General features: G+C 42.9%; 1 protein-coding gene across 1 annotated transcript in view; it reads right to left on the reverse strand.

Annotated features, from left to right (window-relative positions):
• The window catches only part of LOC147747555 (ferric reductase 1-like), a 553,652-nt gene that overhangs the window by 452,011 nt on the left and 79,834 nt on the right, over positions 1 to 21,807 (reverse strand). Inside the window, exon 4 of the mRNA XM_086954125.1 lies at positions 17,196 to 17,287. Coding sequence (XP_086810251.1) covers positions 17,196 to 17,287 — 92 coding nt within the window. The remainder of the gene's footprint in view (positions 1 to 17,195; positions 17,288 to 21,807) is intronic.

A 21,807-nucleotide genomic window follows, 5' to 3' on the forward strand; every position in this document is an offset into this window, starting at 1 on the left:
GACCCCAGCTCTTTGAACGTACGATTCTGGAGTCCAGGTGGGACGTAGACCGTCACCAGGTTGAGGGTCAAGCCCTCCCACTGCCCCGAAACTGCTGCAAATCTTCCCAGATCATCTACCCACGTGTGGTGTATGGAGAACAGGAAGGAATTTTTTATCATGCCCGCTCCTCTTGATCCAGTGGTAAAGCCAGAGTGTGCAACGAGTTTATAGCCCCCTCTATCTAATGCTCTGCAAGTGTTGCCTACGAGGTGGGATTGCTTCAGTAGTACCACCTCAGGGGAATATCTTCTAATGTGCTGCAGGACTATGCAGTGCTTCAGCTTCTCCACCATGCCATTGACGTTCCAACTTGATAGTTTAAAGTTTCCCACATGGCGCATACCCAGCATGACAAGTGTTGCTGGCATTCGTTTCTATCTGTATAAGACATAGTTCAGTCAAAGTGACAAATAAATAACAATAGTTCTGTACCCTCCCAACTTCCCCCCACTCTGCTCCCCTGCACTCTGGGCCTAAAACTGCCCTTTTACTGAACTTGCAGAGCGCCTGTCACCCAAAAACATTACTAACTATAGTTAACTGGAGGGGGGGGAGGCCGTGCCCTCATGCTCCCTCCCTGTGTTAGAAATGGTTGGTTCCCATCCCCGGGTTCCTGGTTCACTGTAACTGGTGCTTTAATAGACTCTGGCATTTTTGAGGATGACATCTCGGTCACAAAAGTTCAGTAATCTTGCCAGGATTGAACGAGGTGGCACCCCTGGCTTTGGCTTCCCTCCCGGTACTCTGTGGGCCCATTCTATCACAAAGAATTTGAACAGTCCCTTTGGCTGGAGGTGGGTGAGTATGAGATCATCTACGAAGAGGTCCGTCGCCTCTCCCTCCGCTTTTCCCGGAACCCCAATAATGTGCACGTTATTGCGGCAGGTGCACCCTTCCTAATCATCCAATTTTTCCTCCTCAAATTTCCAGAAGGTCTGAAGACTCTTTGACTTCACCCTGCAGCTGTGAGGTGTCATCTACTAGGCTGGAGGTGGTGATTTCCATTTGTTTCACTCGTTCCCGATTCTTCATTAAATCTGCCCTAAGAAGCGTCACCTCTGTTGTAAAGGCGTCCATCCTTTGTTCGAGGGCGGTCCAAACCCCCAGGATAGCGTCCATTACATCATGGAGTGTCAGTTCTGCTGGGCCCCCTTCCACACTCGCCTTGGCGGGGTTTTGGCGGGGCTGATATAGTGAAGATGAATTTAGCCAGCTTGTTCTGCTGTGATGGTATGTTGCCTCTGGTCCCCGACATACTCTCAGTGGCTCGCTTGCACCCCTTTTCAGCGAGGTGATGGGTTGTGCAGCGTTGGTGCTCTGGACCCCTGCAATGCCCGTGAAGGAACCAGGATCCTATTGTCGTTGTTTGCGCATTATGGAAGGCCCTTAAGATTACGGGTTCCAATGTAGGGTGTCCGGGGTGCCCACCAATCAAGGGAGACAGTGGCCAGTGCACTCACCGTAGGTTGCTATGTGTGGTTGCCTGTGAGTTGTCTCCATGCGCCCTCTAGCACACTTTTGCCGGGTCCAGTGGGAGCTGGGCAGTCACCAGGCCCTCAGTAGACTTCTTTGTCTCCTCCAGGGCACTCCGCTGCAGTGTTCCCACCGACTTCACCCCGTGAAGGCCTCTCCAGTTCAGGCCTTGTGAAGGTCTGTGGTGGTTCTCCGGGCCCTTGTGGTGATTTCCGATGCTTGGCGGGAGGGGGGGCCCCGGCCGGGGATCCTTTTGCCATTGCAGGAGAGGGGTGGGGGAGGATTACGATGCTGCAGGCATCTTCCACCTAGTCTCTGGGGCGGCAGGACGCCAGGCTCATACCGAGAGATCCGGCCCTCTGGGTCAATCGAGTGTGCTGTCAAAAGGCCTCTTTTGCCAGGAGCAGCTACAGTTCAATCGTGTGTGCTCACCTTTGCACCATGGGTGTCTCCAAAGTTCCCGCAAACACTCCTCCCCCTCTATTGTGGAGGCCACCACTCTGTATCTAAGCGCTGGATTCTTCTGCGCCATGTCTATTCTGCATTTAGGGCCCAGGGCTCAGCCGCGGGATTGCGTCGCGGGGTAACTCGATTATGCAGGTCGCCCTGCCCTATTCGCGCTACTACAGCCTCCAGCTCGAGCAGCCTGGGTGAGGCTGCACTTATGGATATGCGCCGCTCGGTCTGTGTCGGGTCTCAGCTGCCGAAGAAGGGCTCAGCCGCGGCAGGGATCCCTGCCCCAGATTTCCTGCTGCTAGGGATACGGATAGTCGATGTTAGAGAGAGAGAGACACAGGTATCGGAGCTCCTCCAGCTAGAGGCCATCCCGTTGCGTGGCTTGGCCATGCCCCCACCTCAACTTTTTTAATACATCAAGAGACTGGTGTTAGATACGCATCAGACTTGTTGAGGTTTGCCCCAGTGGTATATTGGCATAAGACATAGCTTAACCCAGAGTTAACCCTGAATCACAAGATCATTAGGGATTGTGTCACCCCGAAGCGAGCCAACCGCATCCCGTGGTTATATTATATTAATCATATTTTAAATAAACTAGGGCACCCAGATCTATATGATTTTTAGGGGGGAAAAAAGATGATTTGGCCTGGGTAAAAACACATTTTCTGAGCCTAATGACAGTGGAGAGAGAGGAGACTGAGACAATGAAATCCTCAGTAAAAGCATAGTTTTTGTTAAAAACCTCCCCTCTGATTGAACCTTATTTGAGAATGATCAAAAAGCCCTTCCATCACCTGCTTTTAACTAGGTTTTGTTTTAATTTAATTCACTTATTCTTAAGTAATCAGCAAGGCGGAGTCGGATGTGTGATTTAGGTCCTTGCACTAGTGACAATTTTTCGAATCAAGACACTATGCACTTTATAATGTTCTGTGAGCATTACAATGCTATTCGCAGGAGGTTTTTAATTCCTATTTTAAGGGGAAAAGGCTTTATACAGGTAAATCCTGTCTTACTTTATCTTCAACTGCTGAATGACCCATGGGAGATTCTTAACAAGTTCTTTAGTGGCAGCTGTTAAACAGGGAAAAACGGCACACCAAGATAAATATTTAAAGTGAATCCACTGTGCCTACATGATTATCGTTTTTATGCTGGAGTTTTTAATTGTGACCGTTTTTATCGGGGTGATTTACTGCTATAAATGAACTAATGGCTGCTAGGGCTTTCAGGCGATGTAATGAATTCTGTCTCTTTAATATTTTTTCATTTTTAGGTCACCCATATTTATCGATGATTTGGATTTTAGATGGTTTTATTGTTCCAAAGATTGTCCTGTGTACGAAGACGCACTCCACTGCAGGTAATTCTTCCGAATTATTATAATTACGCATTTCGGAGCCCCCTGGCCCCTTAATCATACGCAGCTGACAACAATCGAAATTCACTTTCAAAGCACACTTTTATTTGCTATTACGCCCTTTGGTGGGTTAAGCAAATGCATTTTAATTAATTCAAAAGGATTCTGGTATCCATAGTTATGCTTTGAAACAGTTAAATCCTTAGGTGGATAATTTCGAAGTTACAGTAATTTATTAAAAAAAATCAACCCTCCAGTGGGCCTCATGACAGAACTTGCACAGTTTGGTTTAAAGCACACTGCAGTCTCCCATCTTGAGTTAGAGAAAAGTCTCTGACCTTGCGACCCCATGTTTTGCTTGAAAGGATGATGCAGTCTTCCTGGGCCGGACTACCGCGATGTTACATGTTCCAAAGAGTGTCTTATGCACGAAGACACACTCTAATGCAGGTAATTCTTCCGAATTAATATAACAGGGGAACTGGCAAATTTCATCTTAGATGTTTTTATTGTTTTTAGTAACCGAATAAAGTGGTTTTGACTGAATGACTATTGCTCACCCTCAGAAAAAAAACGTTGTATTCCCTTTATATTCTGCTACCCCCTGACACACCATTCTATCTGCATCTTCATGCACTCGGATGAAACACTTCCTTTAAATCTTTCAGACTTTCTAATCATATACACTCATTCACATAAAAAATGAAACATATAAGCATGATTATTTTCATTTAGCTTTCTGCATCAGAATTTTTTTGTTTCATAACACTGATAAATATAAAAGTTTAATTACATTTTATTCAGGTCTCCGATGACCCTTTCAAGCGAGTAGATTTGACAGGGTACCTAAGAATCCTCCATCATCCTCTGGAATGTAATGGCTACATATATTCATCTTGCTCCAGTTCTTGAAAAATACCTGGTTTATTTATAGATGCACCCCATGAGACACAGCTCCACGTCCTATTGGATAAGAATCTAGGAATTCAGAACAATATCAAAATATTCCTAGATTCCATCCAGCGCCGGTAGAAACCTTCCTTTGCTTATCGGACGGCAAATCGAGTTCTTTGTGCTCCATAAATTGTGCAGTTATTGAGATTAGCATATGGTTTGTCTTAGCTTTGCTGCTTGCCAACCACATCATAAAAAAGTTCCAAAGAATCCTTTATCCCATGTAATATTTTTTTGAATTGATAGCATTACAAAAACAAGCATTTGCAATGCAATAGGTCTCGCATTAACGCAGGTTTAATCTATTGGTATTGTAAATTACATTGCCTTTTATTTATGTTTTGGTTTTTAAAACAAATAAAAGGCATTGTCATTTACAATGCCAATAGCTTAAACTCGCGTAAATGCGATACCTATTGCATTGCAAATGCTTGTTGTGTTCAGTCTATATAAAGATAACAATTTTTCTATAACTGCTAGTGGTGTCCGTTTGTAGCATCTTCCCTGCGTTATTGTGTATGGTCATAAATACTTCACACACTGCCTCTGAGATAGGCCTGTCTGCTCGTGCTATGTTACCACAGGGTTGAGCAGGGGATATCAAAGGCTGTAGCCCCCTTACTCTGACTTAGGAAGAAGGATCCCTATTTGGTTCTCGGCGCCAGCCGCTGCCAACTAGAGATCTCCATTTCTAAAAGTATCACAGAGACCTTTTGTGTAGCTGGAGCTACGGCTTCAGTGCCGGGGGCGGGGGGTAGCATTACTTCCTCCTACACAAGTGCCCTGGTCTTATTATTAATCTGTGCCCTGGTCACACTGTCGAGATAACTGTTGCCAATTAAGCCATGGACTACCAGGGAGATGGAAGCTACCATTACTTCAGTACCTGTACAGAGGTGCTCTGCACTACCCATCAGAGGAGGCAAAGGGCATCCCTGTGTCATGGAGGAATGTAAACACTGCCCAGAACACCTTGTGGCTTGATGCAATGAGGCACCAAGCTCCCTAGTAATACAAATTGAAGAATTTGGACTCTATGCTGCGACATTCTGCATTTAGTGTAATGTTATGGACAAGTATGTTGATTATTTAACACGAAGACCTATAGTTGGTAGAATTACTAGTCTGTCTTCCGTTTTCGCTCAGTAACTTTCAGCCTCTCGTGGCCTTCAGAGAGTGTCTGGCCACAGAGGCAAGTAAAGGGTGTTTTGTGCCAGAGATTTAATGGGCATGTAAGCTGTACTCCTTTCTCATTCAGAGAGAGAGCACTAACATGAGAGATGAGGGAATGAATGTGTATAGAGGATTAGCCCTACTTTTTCTCTCGCAGAGTGGTCCCAAAAAAGCGAGGGCAAGGAATGAATCGCAAGAAAATCGTATTTTCCACTCGTTTGCAACAAGATCCCTACAAAATTGAGCCATTGGATGAATGGGCACAAAAGCTACACTTCCTTCTCTTTTACATATGGATACCTACATAGAGAGGCCAATAACTGAATGGGCGTGGCATTCACACTAAGAGTTATCTTTCATGCCTTCTAGGGAACTTCGGCAGAGGGGCAAATGGCTGAATGCATTTTGAGGGAAGAAGCCCTTCATCTTCTAGAGAACCAGATGGGAGTGATGGTAGAATGGGGCACAGTGTGGGAGAAGCAAGGCCTTCCGGATCACAGTTGCCACCTCATCTGGGGCGGACACTGAGGAAGTAGAGATACGACAGTCACTCACTTACACGGACCAGTGGTGGGATTGCTACCTTTTCCCAAAAAATATATCAGTCACCTGCTCACGTTTTACGATTCCGCAAAGGGCTGTACATTAAACTACAGCAGAACTTTGTATGAAATCCTCTGTTCATTAAAAAAAAAAATTAGTGCTTATGATTTAAAGAAAATCACAGTGACGTTAAGCAGTATATATCGTATGAGTAAAAACATAGATATTTTATGACAAATTCTCATGCGATTCCTGCAGCCCCGGTCCCCCAGCTCCCCCATATCCCCTCCCCCCCATGTGGTGCTGAAAATTCTGGACCAGTGTCATGAAACATCGTCGTATCATGACGAATTTGGTATCAGCAGACTGGAAATGACGAGTATACTATGCACAATCATTTTCGTCGCATTCGGGTGAAGAAAGCACCCTGAAATCAGAGTTTCCGTCTTGAACCCTTGGGTTCCATTTTGTGAATAGCAGACATTTTGTGAATTGCCCTTACAGTAGGCCTTCACTGTGGCAGAACAAGTATTCAAGGACATAACCTTAGCATGGGTTTCTCTGACTCTGAATGAACTGCAGAGAGAGTAACCCTTTTTCACCTGGAACTGACCTTTTGCAAAACCAGTTTCGTTAGCTGATTGTTGTCTGAGTTTTCAATTATTATTCAGGACCTTGTTAGCCATTAGTTTTCTTGTGCATATGTTATCTTAAACAATATCTAAATGGTTTCTTTCCTTAAAGACTTTCTTTTCTGAAACTTGGGTTTTTGTTATGTGTTGTGACTGCCATCTAGTGTTACTTTTATGTAGGTTTTCAGAAGTTAGTTTGTGAGCAAAGCAGTCTGACCTATTGTGAATCATATATACACATTAACCAGGGATTTCTTCGTGCGTTGGAGTTAATTTTAGAAGCTAGCCTTTCCTTGCCAAACCAGTTCCTGCCTTTTAGTTGATCAAGATTATAGATCAGAGCACAGGACATTGTAAAGATTTACTACACACAAACGTGCCTATCTTACTTCCATCTGTTCTTGTTCCTGCCTCCACAAGCTATTTATGATGTGGGTTGCGGGCCTTTTATTAATTATGGCCTGGACTTATCTCGAAAGTGGGTTTGTACAGTGCTTTGTGCACGTCCTGGGAGTGACCAATAATAATGTACTTCAAGAGAACATGTGTGCCTAGGGCATAATAATTAGTATAAAAGGTCTGTGCGGAGACCGTACAGCAGGCTGCCTCCTCCAGTAGCTTTAGGTGTGACTGGGTGACGTAGCCTCACAATTAATTGTAATAAAGATGTCTTTTCATATTTCAGATTCTCTGTTGATTTCTTTGCCACTTTTGAATGAATTACTTATTGGTAAGACCCCTGAGAAGGAGTTTGTGGATTTCTGGAACCACAAATGGCGCGACCAATGCGGGCCTCATCAAGAAGTGACTATCTGGAGGAGTAATCTTGTCAGAGGACAGAAATCTACTGGGGAAGGCAAGACAGAAATCTACTAAAAGAGGTACTCTGTGCACAGAGGTTCTGGGGCATTTTTTTGTTTCTGCTGCCAAGTATACTTTTGATTTTTCTGACTTAAACTCTCCAAAAGATGTCACTCCTGACTGAGGAACCTTTTTGGCGTAAGTGTTTTTTTTTTAAGAAAAGAGACTGTTAGTGCAGTTAGAACTTGGCAGTTAGAATTTGGACAACTATTTGTTTGGTATAGATTTGATAGGTTTATATAGGTTTGTATATGCGAATTGCAATTTGTGTAGGCAGGTAAAGAAGGGATTTTTTCTCCATCTGCTTTAGTTGAGGTATAAGAGGGTCACTCCCAGTCCTTTGTCTTTGGTTCTGTGGTTCTTTGCTTGGTTTGTTTGGTCCTTAGTTTATTTGAAGATTGCAATTTTCAATAACCGAGGGTCTTGTAAATTTACAGGTGTATCGATAGAGATAGCCCCTTGAAGTTGGAAGCTAGATTAGTGAGCTATAAGATGCCTGATCTTAGCAAATTTGGAGATTTGTGTTGGCCAACTTTGTATACGTTTGGATTTGCTGGCTTCCCCTAAAGGGAATATCTAAATAGGTTATATATACAAACATATTTCTTCCTTGGTGACTTTGTATCCCCAGGGAATTAAAATATGACATAATGCAAAACAAGGATCCTTTGCTCTGTGCAATTTTATATGCAGAACGATTTTTGGTGTTCTAAAAGCTAGTGTATTGAGTGTATTTTTGGTTTCTGTTGGGCTGTTTTATGCAGTCTTTTGGAACACTATTGAGAAGTGTTTCTTGTAAATATGGTTACAGCTACTATTTACAAATGGTTTGGTTTTGAGTACAGTCTGGGCTGTCCTGTTTTCGTCCTGAGTGTTGATTTGTGGGTTTAATGTATGTTTAAATGTTTATGTGGCTTTTTCTCATTAGTGTAACTTCGGTATGTGAGTGGCGTTTGCGCAATTCATGTAACAGATGCCTGACAGCGCTGTATTGTGTGTCCTGAATGTTTTAACACTTTTTGTTTATGTCTGCAATGAGCTCAATGTGTGTGTGTGTGGATCATGTACAATAGATATAAATAAGGCCCCAAAAAGAAAAAAACGAAATTATCTATTTTTGCAAAACTAATTACATTTACTGCATTTTTCCTTAGATGCACTGTATTAGATGTGCACAGGCAAACATTTCAGCTGCAGTATATTTGATAGGAATGTTCATTCAGCCAGCACTTTTTCCAGTTAAACACGGGTGGAATTTTGCATAACTGTCCTTTTAAATAAATGTGGCGCAAAAATGTGACGCAGGAATGTGACGCGTTTTAAGTTAGGCATATGCGCTCAGGTTTGTGAGTTAATGCGTCTAAATGATAGGGAAGGGATGCAGTGGGCTCTTATATGTAGAACAATCACAGAGAGGAATAATTGGTTTTATTAGAAGGTAATAAAAATTATTAATTATGAAAAATAATTATTAAAAATAAGTGCTACAAAAATCGTTTTTTAATATTTATAAAGCTTAACACCCATATTATGACCTCCTAGCATTAAAATTTGATTTAAGTTATGTTACATCACTAAAATGACAAGCATTCGTGTGTATAATTTTCCCTTGGCACAGGCGCAAGCAAGATCACTTTTATAAAATATACGTTATTATTTTCAAATGCCTGACTCATGGGTTATGTAATAGACATTCTACTAATGCATATTATGCAAGAAAATGGTAGGATATTCATTTTTTAATGCCTAAAATATGAAAGTCGATTTTGAGTAAAAACACTGTTTAAACTGCATTTTGCTTTCATTCAGAGTACCTTTTAAAGTGTCTCAGGCTTAAGCAAATGCATACATTTAGGTTTTGATATATATTTGCAGGTTGTGCCTTCTTATGATTCAGTGGGTTAATGTGCCAGTACACAGGCTTATTTTAATATCAGGGTTGAAGGTTCTAGCTTCAGCTAGGCCTACGGAAAAGTTTGTTCATTTAAGGCTGATGAAGCGTGTACCATAGGATTGCAACAAGCATTTACTCTAAAAGAAAGCTGGTCTGTGTGTCTTTAGGTTTTGAGAAAAATTGACAGTTAATGTAGTTTAATGATCTGGGAATAGAGATAATTTTAGCGCCTAAAAAAGAGAAATTATTTTTCAAAATAGAGTGAATTATTGCAGGTTAGGCCTTCTGGCTTTGACAGCGTCAGTATGGCAGGAGCTGAGGGCTGAGAGATTGCAGAGGCTGGCTCAGCGCTGCCAAGATGTTATCTTTTAGTCTCCCTGTAAATAATGGAGAAGGCTGACATTTGTGACCTTTAATTAGGACTTTGCCTCCGAGGAATGCAGAATGCCCTTGCTGAACGGGCCTCTGAGGGTGGGGTTTCTGGTTTCTCTGTGAAAACATCAATAAAATGAAAGAACTTAATTTAAGAGGGAAAATAAAAAAGGGGGTTTCTTTTGAAAAGTCCAAAAATATTGCGTTAAATGCTTTGCAGAACTGATACATTTGTGCATCAACGCTAAGTAAAATAATGTTTGCTAGTTGGGTTTTATTTGACAGAAAACGAAGTGTTGCATCAAGTCTTAGATAAAAAAATGAGATGCAGCCCCTTTTCCAAAATTTTGAAGGCTACAGGCTACAGGCCTATGTAAAAAAAATAAATTCTATGTTTTCATTTGTGTATTTGGCCCTGTCATTACATATTGTAGTTGGTCCTGTATGTTAGAAGAGAGACAGTAAAGTTATATCTGACAGCAGACTCACTCTGCATGGTGATCTACTGTCAAAAGGAGTGAAGGGGTATTTTAGACCTGACAAATTTAGACAGGCCCAAATATTGGGTTTTGGGCTGCAGGTTTACAGTGCATAAAGTACATGTGCCATGGTGTGGTTGTTTTATTTTGTGTATGTTTTGTTTTATGTTGTTACTATTACAAGTTCCCCAGTGTTGTGAAGGGATCCGTATGATACGTATTGTTGCACAACAGTTGGATGGATTTGGTATATGATAAATTTCACAGATATGGTTTTCATACTGTGAGGAAGACAGGCAGCATTTTTAACAGTGAATGCCTAAATTTGGCTATATTGATATTGAAGAAAACTAAAAAGATATACAGGTTCAAAGTGTATCACCTGATGTTAGTCACTTACTGCACATTCCCTTAAAGGAATAGGCAGCCCTACATTCATGTATCCTTGATTGGACCTAAGGATGGAATTATAGATCTGTGACTCAAGGTGGCCTAATTTCTATATTGCATTACTTAATCATGTTCTGTTTCCCAAATAGCATATGGCTTTGTCCCTTGAAAGGAAACCAGGTTTCATTTTTTCTCCCTGAAGAGAGAACAGGAACATTAGCTAAGATTGCCGTATATGGTGTAGTTGCCAGCGGTAGAGTTAATCTGTGTAACTTTGGTCTCTTGTGTATCCCCCGTACTCTTGGTGCTGTGTCTCATGCCTGAGGCACCCAAGCAAACTCTTGTTCTTCCTATAGATTTTTCTTTTGTTGCTCTGCCCCTGACCAATGTCGCATCATGCTTAGTTATTGGGGATTCTAGTTGTGTCCAGTCAGCCCATTTATTATTATGGGGGTATTGTTTTTGTGCACACTTCTAGACTACCGTGATGTATCAGGGACCCCCCATGTTATGTATAATACCCTTTTGTATGACCAGACTGGTTTTTAAGAATTTTCCTTAGGCCTACTTCAATGTTTTTTCAGACTGACTGTCAGGGTAGTGATAGGCTGGTTAACTGACCCAATATTATAGTAAGACAAGTTTTCCATCTCATTAGGAGATATCTTAAGTTTACCCTTTTGAACATGACGAATTTTCAATGCCTATTTTAATTTTTCAGTTCCCTTTTGTTCCTGCTGCTTTAATTTTTGTGGGATCAGATGTGTTCTAATCATGCAAATACCAGGACTTTTTAGTGCTTATCTTTTTTCCTGCACATTTGATCATTAGCCTTTGTATTGCATAGTGCACCGGATGCACATTTTTTTAAAGGGACTTTTCTTCATTTCCTTGATAATCTGTATTATGCCATTTCTCTATTTGAGAAGTTCTAAGATAAGAAATTTAGGAACACCTAGGCTCAATAATTGAGGAAAATATGTATTTACCCCATTAGACAATGCCACTGTGTGAGGACATCCATTTAGATTCCTATGGGGTATTGCCACTCCCTTGCAGATTGCAGGCCACCTGCTTGCAGTCCCCTTGTTAAAACCCATGAACTGTTTTGTGCTTGATTTGAGGGAAACTAACAATTGTGTTACATTTCCTATACCACTAGGTTCTGCGGGATCTTCCAGAGTCAAAGGAAGAGTGATACCCTGCAGACCTGTGATCGAGACTAAGCCCACTCCCCATCAGTGACCGCTACAGATGAATGACAGATTTCTTGGCTCTACAATTTCTGCAACCAGGAAGTCACGAGGCTGGCCAGCAATCATCAGCGTGACGTCAATGGTACCTCCCAAGCAAGGCGTTGCAGAGAAAAAGAGGAGCTGGTTCCTTGTTTGCCACAGAATGAGTCCCTTGAGCCCCTTGAGCCCCTTGGCCTGTGTTTTTGGCCTCACACCCCCTTTTCCTTTGCTCCAATGGAAGTGCAGTGCACCGGAGGATTTGAGATAGGCAAAAGGCACTACATTATGGTGCCCCTGAAAGAGCAGCCCGAGTATTCTCTGACACTGAATAGAGAGTGTTGGAGCCTGAAAGTGTTGATGAGAGTAACAGTCTGTTGCTCTTCCCCGATTAATAGTACTTGGGTCTGCATGAGATGATCTGTGCTCTTGATCAATGAAGAGCACACTACCTGTAGTGCCTGCAGCACAGGAAATATTGGTGCACTGCATTGAGACATTGAGACTTTTGAATGAGCTATGAGTATTTGCCAGGAGGGCACTCCAACGGATACTGAGTAACATCATTTTCATGAAAAGCCTGAATGAAGAGGCCCAACGCGAAGAAGACACTGGAAGCGGATTTGATGGACAATAGAAGCCTGCCAGGAGAGGCTTTGACGGACTTTGGGTATTTTCTGTGAGCTTGTATAGAATTGGAGTTTGGAAACTAATTTTTGCTGCTTTGCTGGCATTGTTTTAAAGTACTATTCTGTTTAGTAAAAGCAGAATAAAGTCCACTCTCTGTGGAAGAGTATCCCTTTTCATCTGAGAGCATTGATCAGGAACACCACTGTTTCACTTGAACATATAATAAATTACTGAAATGCATAGGAAGCTATATAAAATGTTATTAGATAATTCTAGGATTTGCTTTCTGCTCAGGATTGTGAAAAATTATGATTTCGTTTGTAATAGTGGTCAACTACCTTTTCCTGTTGTCTATATGTTCTCAACAACGTGTTTTCTAGTGTTTTTTTAAAAATGACATTGTCTTTTATGGGTGGGATTGTTTTTGTTGCTACCCAATTGACATCTGTACCCACCTCCCAACCTATGTCTCTTCCTACTATTACTCCTTTGCATTCACACTGAGACCAAAAAGAGACAATTTCTTCAAGTATTTTGCATTTAATTTTTGTTTTTCTTTTTCTCTTGCTTTTTCTGAAATTGTATTATGGTTTTCTGTTAAATTTTTGATTGGTTACCATTTGCCAGTTGCAGGGTCACGTAGGAGTACCAACGGTTCTGTTTGTGACCTGAGTAGTGGCAGTAGGTCTGCAGGACTTGCAGTGTCCCTACGACCTGCTAATAATCACAGCTGAAGTACTCTATCAAGATTGCGTGAGCGACATTAGAAAATGGAGATTGTATTGAGGAATGACGATAAAAAGCAGGAGATGAAAAACCGATATTATAGAATGTTGTTCTCTAAGTGTGGTATAGCTTTATCTATTTTAATACTTTTATGTATTCTATTAGCTGCTATATTCTGGTTTGTTTCTCCTACACAATTGACGTCTGCACCAACTTCTCAACCTACTCTTTCTTTTTCTACTGTTTCTTCACATGAGTTTCATATTTTACCTGAACATGAACTGGTTAGGTCAGAGTTTACTGACAATTCCTTTTGTACAGTTTCTACATCAACACCAGTTAGTAGTGAACATCACTAATTGTTGGGTGTGTGATCTTATACCACATACTACAGATAGAGGTATTCCCTATTTGGTCCTGCCATATGTGGCCTTTGTGCCACTACGTGTGTAAGGAGACCTGTCCCGAGAGAGTTGCTAAGTAATAAGATGATACTACAGCAGCACCTTGATGATCTGATGAGTATAGACCTAGATTCAGACTGACATGGGTTTAGGTTATTGCCTATGTAAGGGCAAAAGGAGCGTCTGTGGTACTGAAAATTCTGGACCAGTGTCATGAAACATCGTCGTATCATGACAAATTTGGTATCAGCAGACTGGAAATGACGAGTATACTATGCACAATCATTTTCGTTGCATTTGGGTGAAGAAAGCACCCTGAAATCAGAGTTTCCGTCTTGAACCCTTGGGTTCCATTTTGTGAATAGCAGCCATTTTGTGAATTGCCCTTACAGTAGGCCTTCACTGTGGCAGAACAAGTATTCAAGGACATAACCTTAGCATGGGTTTCTCTGACTCAGAATGAACTGCAGAGAGAGTAACCCTTTTTCACCTGGAACTGACCTTTTGCAAAACCAGTTTCGTTAGCTGATTGTTGTCTGAGTTTTCAATTATTATTCAGGACCTTGTTAGCCATTAGTTTTCTTGCGCATATGTTATCTTAAACAATATCTAAATGGTTTCTTTCCTTAAAGACTTTCTTTTGTGAAACTTGGGTTTTTGTTATGTGTCGTGACTGACATCTAGTGTTACTTTTATGTAGGTTTTCAGAAGTTAGTTTGTGAGCAAAGCAGTCTGACCTGTTGTGAATCATATATACACATTAACCAGGGATTTCTTTGTGAGTTGGAGTTAATTTTAGAAGCTTGCATTTCCTTGCCAAACCAGCTCCTGCCCTTTAGTTGATCAAGATTATAGATCAGAGCACAGGACATTGTAAAGATTTACTACGCACAAACGTGCCTATCTTACTTCCATCTGTTCTTGTTCCTGCCTCCACGAGCTATTTATGATGTGGGTTGCGGGCCTTTTATTAATTATGGCCTGGACTTATCTTGAAAGTGGGTTTGTACAGTCCTTTGTGCACGTCCTGGGAGTGACCAATAATAATGTGCTTCAAGAGAACATGTGTGCCTAGGGCATAATAATTAGTATAAAAGGTCTGTGTGGAGACCGTACAGCAGGCTGCCTCCTCCAGTTGCTTTAGGTGTGACTGGGTGACGTAGCCTCACAATTAATTGTAATAAAGATGTCTTTTCATATTTCAGATTCTCTGTTGATTTCTTTGCCACTTTTGAATGGATTACCAATTGGTAAGACCCCTGAGAAGGAGTTTGTGGATTTCTGGAACCACACCGACAAGCTCACAGAGCAGCAATAACGTCTAGATGTCCCTGACCCCAACGTAGCCTGTTCATATTTAACATGGATCTTCTCGGTTTCCTTTAATTATAAGTCAGGGTTCATTAATGAAGCTTCAGAACATGCCTTAACATTTTTTCTTATATTTGCTGTTTAAAGTATGTACTGATAAGAGAACAATATACCGACTTCGGGTGATTTTCCTAATTTTTCTTCTACAGGGACATTAAAATACTGGTCATGCTGAGTATAAAGCTAGGGGCTAGGCAACACTAACCACATGGTGTAATTTCATCACACGGGGAACTTTGGATATAGTTGTAGTTATAATGCCTGACCCTGGATGCATTATAACTGCAACTATATCCAAAGTTCTTCGTGTGATGAGATTCTAGCGGACCAACTCGGACTTTCATCCTCACAAGGTCAATAAAATGAGAACCACTGAACCAAAAAAAAGAATACCTATGATTCAAGGACTAAGAGATAAAAGGCATCCTTGCCCGCCACCGCCCCATCTTACCCCTACCGTCTTGCCAGAACTAGTTCTGTCTTTACAACTTCTCCCACCCAGCCCCTGAACACCCCTACTCTCCATTTCCGGCTTTTACACAACCGACCGACCCAGCAGCTCCGAGCTAGTCTCCACGTAGCGTGACGGGGACTCTGGGGAGTTCGCGGCAGGTATGCTAGGGGTGATGCGAGGACAGCCTCGGGGGAAACTGAAGCTGTCCCAAAAATGTGCGCTTGAGGATTTTATGGGCGAGGGGTAGGTGGGAGAGTATGCCACAGCAAGACGCCGGTGGCACTACAGAGACACTCCCTTAAACGTTAACCACAGCTTTCTCGTGGCGCGTGAAAATGCCCTCTCAGCAGAAAGCCCTTTCTTGGAAATGGGAATTCACCTGGGACTGTTTCCTGCTCCGCCGTCCCTTATCCACTTCCCGTCCCCGCCTCCTTCCCGGTTCCAGAGTGTTCCCAGCTGCCGTCAGTCCTGCTGGCGTCCGCCTGTCCCTAGGGAGCTGGGTACCATGATAGGGAGCCCATAGCAATGGCGGAGAGTTGGGTAAACAGAGCAAGTGGCCCTCGAGGCAGCTGTCCTGCCAGGGATGCAGGAACAGGGAACATGGGGGCTGGCAGGGCTGGAGGCAGAGCTGGGGGCAGGCAGGGTTAAGGCAGAATGTGCTGGAGGCAGACAGGGCTGGAGGCAGGCCCACTGGAACTAGGTTGCATGAAATGGCAAGTTAACACAGCACGTCTTTCGCAGCATTATTTCGCTACTTTCTCTTTTTACCACGCTGTGTCGCCGTATGGACAAAAGTTACGGCTTTTTAGTACAAGTTCCACAAATGAATAAAACAATCAGCAACTGAAACATGAGCAGTGCTTCAAATGGAAATATAGAAGCGCCGGTACTCCTTGTCTCTGAGTACCTACATGCTGCTGAGAAGTGTCTGAGAGGTGCATGTACCATCCCTTTCAAATAACGAGTGCCGGTCCGGCGAGAAGGGGCGGGACTGCGAGAGCCGATTCCATAGAGATAACTGCTGGATGCACTTCCCGAATGAAGCCTGCCGGCTCCAGCCCTCCTTTGCCTCTGCCTCTACCGCACTCTCAGTCTCCGACGTCAGCCTGTTTATCAGCGCCGCGCGCCTCTCTGCAGACTCCCCCTGCATTCCAGAGAGGCGCGCGACGCGATCCGGTCAGCCCTGCAATGCTGTGGAGACAAGACCTGGCTGCGCGCACAACGTTATCCTATGGGGAAACGCTGCGCGCGGCCAGGTCTTGTCTCCGCAGTCCTTTTTGTGCAGAGACGCCGACTATAGTTCTCGCTTGCGAGAACGCGCTTTCAGCGCGTTCGTCGTAGGCGAGACCTAATGAAGAAAGCCCAAAAATGGGTTTTTGTATGAAAATGCTGATCAAACGTTTAGGTCATGTTTACATTTAAGTGCATTTGTTTCAATATACTAAATATAATGCTGTTAAAAGAGAAGAGAGATTAGAGTAATTGATATTTTGTTATTATTTGAAACCAAACAAAAAGATAATATATTTCCTATGATTACAGAAATACTGTTCTATGTGCATTTGCAATACTTGATATTTATGTTCAGTTTTAAGGGCACATGAGAATGAATATGCTCAAATGTCTGTTTTTATATGTGAATTATGGTAGTATTGACTAGGCACCACCACCTATGTATGAATTCGGAGTCAAATCAAACAATTTCACGAGAGATAAGGTCATTAATAAAAAAAACTGTATATATACCTAAAGCGAATATATCCAGACCCAGGAGGTGCAATCCATATAACGGAAACACTCGACTTGTGTGCAGGGCTGGTTTGACTAACTGCAGAGTTCTGTAAATGAGCAAACACAAGTTAGCAATCAATAAAACAATCAATAAAACACGATTGTATGTTCTTTTTCTGAAGAGACACATTGAATTGGTTGATGTATGGTAAGTATGTGTCAGTCATTATCAAAATTGTGCTTAATACAGAAATGCCACCAGTCTTCATAGATAGAAACTGAATATTTTAGCTATTGTTAGTAGCTGAAAACCTCTTACGTGTAAAATGGAATAGAAGGTACTATTTATATGTAAAAATCTCCCCACAAATGCACTTTATGTAACAAACTTAGGGCCTGGTAGGCAGGCAGAGTACTCTGTGATGTAGTTCTCGATCTGCCAAACCTTAGGTCCACACCCTGTTTAGAGACAGGCAGATTGTCACCTTTCTCTCAGCAGTGCCCGCGTTGGCACTGTCAATGGAAAGTTTACTTCACGACTTGATGAAGAGCTAGCTGTCGAAGTAAGGACTTCACACAGCCCGCCCTTTTAATGGCTGATGGCCTGAAGTCCTATTTTTAGGTCTCGCAGAGGCGTGGGCGGAGCAGCAAAGCTGCTGCCACGCCCTGCGAGAGATATTGTAAGAAAAAGGGTACCGTAAGCCCCGCCTCTCCTTTTCATTGAGTAGAGTCAGCGTTTAGGGTAAACGCTGGCTTCCCATTAAAAAGGAGTGTTTTCAGTTGCCGCCCTGTCTGCTTTTTAGACAGCCCCTATGGACAAAGTGGCCTGTTTTCCGGCTTGAAGAGAAAACTAGACTTTTCTTATCTGCTTGTTTATTTAACAATTAAGCAGATAAAAAAAATTCTTGCAGGCACAGAGAGCGGAGGCGCAGGGGGCACGAAGAGTGCAGTTCTCCCCCTCCCACCCCGGCCGGGCTCTTCCTCCCAGCATCTGCCGGCAGACACCGTAGCAGGAGAGAGTATCTACCCCGCCATCCCACCTTCAACCTCTTCCTGGTGTTTGCTGCAGAGGCACTCTCTCCTGGGTGGGACTAAAGGCCCGCTTGTTATATTCATTTTGGCCTTTATGAATGAAAAACACAAAAGGTGCTGGTAGCACGAACATGCAACCCTTTTCAGGTGTGGTGCCGTTTCTGTGTCACTGATATCTTTCTTGAATTAAATATCCCCTTTGTAATGCTAGTGGCACAAATTAAAAAGATCATGTTGTCCAAACCAGTAACATGATGCTCAAAACAAACCTGCTCTTTGTGTGTGAACTGTCCAGGAAAGAGAGTGGAGGTGAGAGAGAGGGTGAAACGGAGAGACAAAGAGAGACGGTCAGACGTGAGAGGGAAGAACAGGAACAACAGGAGGGGTGAGAGGGAGAGAGAAGTGAGCATAGGAGGGAGAGGGGGCGAGAGGGAGAGACACACTGAACAGGAAAAGGGATGAGAGCTTCAGAGACAGGCTGGAGAGAACGGAGTGTTGGAGGAGAGAGGGAACACAATGAACAGAGGGTCAAGAGTAGAAGGGAGAGAAGGAAAAGAGACAGTGGGGGAATGGAAACGAAAGGGGTAGAAAGGCAAAAACAGAAAGGAGTGCTTGGGGGGACGTACATCGGAAAGAGGAGAAGAGAGAGATGGGAGAGGAACGATGGAGGAGGGGTAGAGGGTCACCCCGGATGTAGATCCAAATGAGGGGTGTTTATTATTTTCTAGCTACTCCCGTGCACATCAGTACAGTCCATCTCACATACATAGACGTACAGCATCCAGCACGTACGGCGTGCCTCCCTCCACAGCTCTCAAACACGCAGAAAAGAACATTTTTCCAAAAGAGAAACAGAAGGCGCTAAATCCTACCCAAGGGGCGCTCTGGCATCCCAAAAAACCCACAGGGCAGTACAGAGCCTTTCACATGATCTGACACTAATGCGCTTGAAAACTCTGCAGAGCCGGTATAGAGCCCGGCACCCTAGACTGGTGCACGTGAAAGCCGGTGGGGCTGGGGTGAATCCAGGCACGTTTGCCCAGTGTCTCTGAAAGATGGATAGTTTGGAGTAAAGTTATACATATGTTAAGATAAACAGGTTGGAGTAAAGTTATACATATGATAAGATAACCAGGCTGGAGTAAAGTCATATAAATGTTAACATAAACAGGCTGGAGTAAACTCATCTATAAGCTAAGATGGACAGGCTGGAGTAAACTCATATTTAAATTAAGATCACCAGGCTGTGGTATAGCCATGCATATGTTTAGTAAAGTCATATAAATGTTAAGAGGGCCAGGTTGGAGTAAAGTCATACATTTGTTAAGATGACCCGGCTGGAGTAAAGGTAGACATATGTTAAGGTGACCAGCCTGTAGTAAAGTCACACATCTGTTAAGATGAACAGGTTGTAGTAAAGCTATATATATGTTTGGTAGAGTAATGAGGGCAAGGCTGGAGTAAAGTTATACATGTGTTAAGATGAACAAGTTTGAGTAAAGTCTTACTTATGTTTAGTAAAGTCATGCATATGTTAAGAGGGCTAGGCTGGAGTAAAGCCAAATATACGTTTAGTAAAGTCATACAGATGTTAAGATGAGGCTGGAGTAAAGTTATACATGTGTTAAGATGAACAAGTTTGAGTAAAGTCTTACTTATGTTTAGTAAAGTCATGCATATGTTAAGAGGGCCAGGCTGGAGTAAAGCCAAATATACGTTTAGTAAAGTCATACAGATGTTAAGATGATGAGGCTGGAGTAAAGTTATACATGTGTTAAGATGAACAAGTTTGAGTAAAGTCTTACTTATGTTTAGTAAAGTCATGCATATGTTAAGAGGGCCAGGCTGGAGTAAAGCCAAATATACGTTTAGTAAAGTCATACAGATGTTAATATGATGAGGCTGGAGTAAAGTTATACATGTGTTAAGATGAACAAGTTTGAGTAAAGTCTTACTTATGTTTAGTAAAGTCATGCATTTGTTAAGAGGGCCAGGCTGTAGTAAAGCCAAATATACGTTTAGTAAAGTCATACAGATGTTAAGATGACGAGGCTGGAGTAAAGATGTACCGGTGTTAAGATGAACAGGCTTGAGTAAAGATGTACTTATGTTTAGTAAAGTCATGCATATGTTAAGAGGGCCAGGCTGGAGTAAAGCCAAAAATATTTTTAGTAAAATTACCTGGAGCCAAGTGGGAAATGCTAGAGGGGCTTAATGGCCTGTCCATCCTTGGCATGGGGCCTGCAGCCAGCTGGGACATGCCAGAGGGGCTCAGTGCGCCTCACCTTCAACTTCCGTGCTTCACCAAGATGGTTAACCAGGACTTTTCATTTTTAGCTCGAGCCTGGGCAGGGCAAGCACTGCTCTGTGAGGCATATTGTCTTCAGGTATAGAAGTGAAACTCCGCCCATATTTTTTATTGGCTTGCATCATTGTCCTTTCTAAATGTTGGCTTCTGGTTTGTTAATAGGCCTATTAGTCCATGTCATCTATTGTTACCTCCCATGCAGACTGGCAATTTTACATGTGTCCCAACTTAGGAGCAGGGCGGGTTCTAGGATTTGCGAGGCCCTGGGCTAAAAGGGAATGTGCTAGGCCCCTCTAATGTAGATAAGTGGCCCCTTGCAAGGAGACCATTCACAGACACTGTGGGAGGCCTATTGTCCAGCATTTTGTCGCCCCCCACAGTTTTAACTTTTTGCCCACAAGCATTTCTCACACCTTCAGTCCGATAGGTGTGAGAATTGCTTGTGGGCTGAAAGTTAAAACTATGGGGGCGCCAAAATGATGGACAATGGGCCTCCCACAGTGTCTGTGAATGGGTCTCCTTTCAATTGAAGGGAGCGTCTCCCTCCCTTATGTATCCAGATACCATCCCTGAGTGGCCAAGGGAGTGGGGCCCCTCCATTTCAAAGAAAGGTGACACCTTTCTTTGAAATGGATCGCCAGAGAATCGATAGGACACATCACCAGTGCATGGCCCCATGCTGGTGGGCTGAGTGCAAGGCCCTGGGCAGCTGCCCACGCTGCCCATGCCTAGCACCGGCCCTGCTCAGGAGATTTCATTAGCAGTTCCGAGAACTATTTACGTAATTATGTACACAGCACACACGGGATGCAAGCTTCAGTAATGGCAGCCGTACTGCCCGCGAAGTGGGCACTGTCTTAATTACAGAAATCTGCTTGTTTTTATGGCGATTATAGCAGGCGAGTCCAGTGAGCACGACAGGAAATTTCAAATGAGGCCACGTCTACTTGCAAAGCGAACAAGCATTTGCAATGCAATAGGTCTCGCAGTTGTGAGAGTTTGAGCTATTGGCATTGTAAATGGCAATGCCTTTTATTTACGTGTTGGTTTTTAAAACATAAATGAAAGGCATTGTCATTCGCAATGCCAATAGCTTAAACTCTTGCAAATGCAAGACCTATTGCATTGCAAATGCTTGTTTCTGTCTGTCGCCTTCAGGTTCCCGGACATATTAAAATAGTGACTCCCACACCCACAGAAAGAAAAACTCACTGGGTGTGGGTGTCATTAGTTGTTTTTTCCTTTCTTCTTTTTACACTCTGTAATATTATGTGTCTAACAGGTTTC

Source organism: Lissotriton vulgaris, chromosome 1_1 (assembly GCF_964263255.1).
Source record: "Lissotriton vulgaris chromosome 1_1, aLisVul1.2, whole genome shotgun sequence".
Classification (NCBI taxonomy): Eukaryota; Metazoa; Chordata; class Amphibia; order Caudata; family Salamandridae; genus Lissotriton; species Lissotriton vulgaris.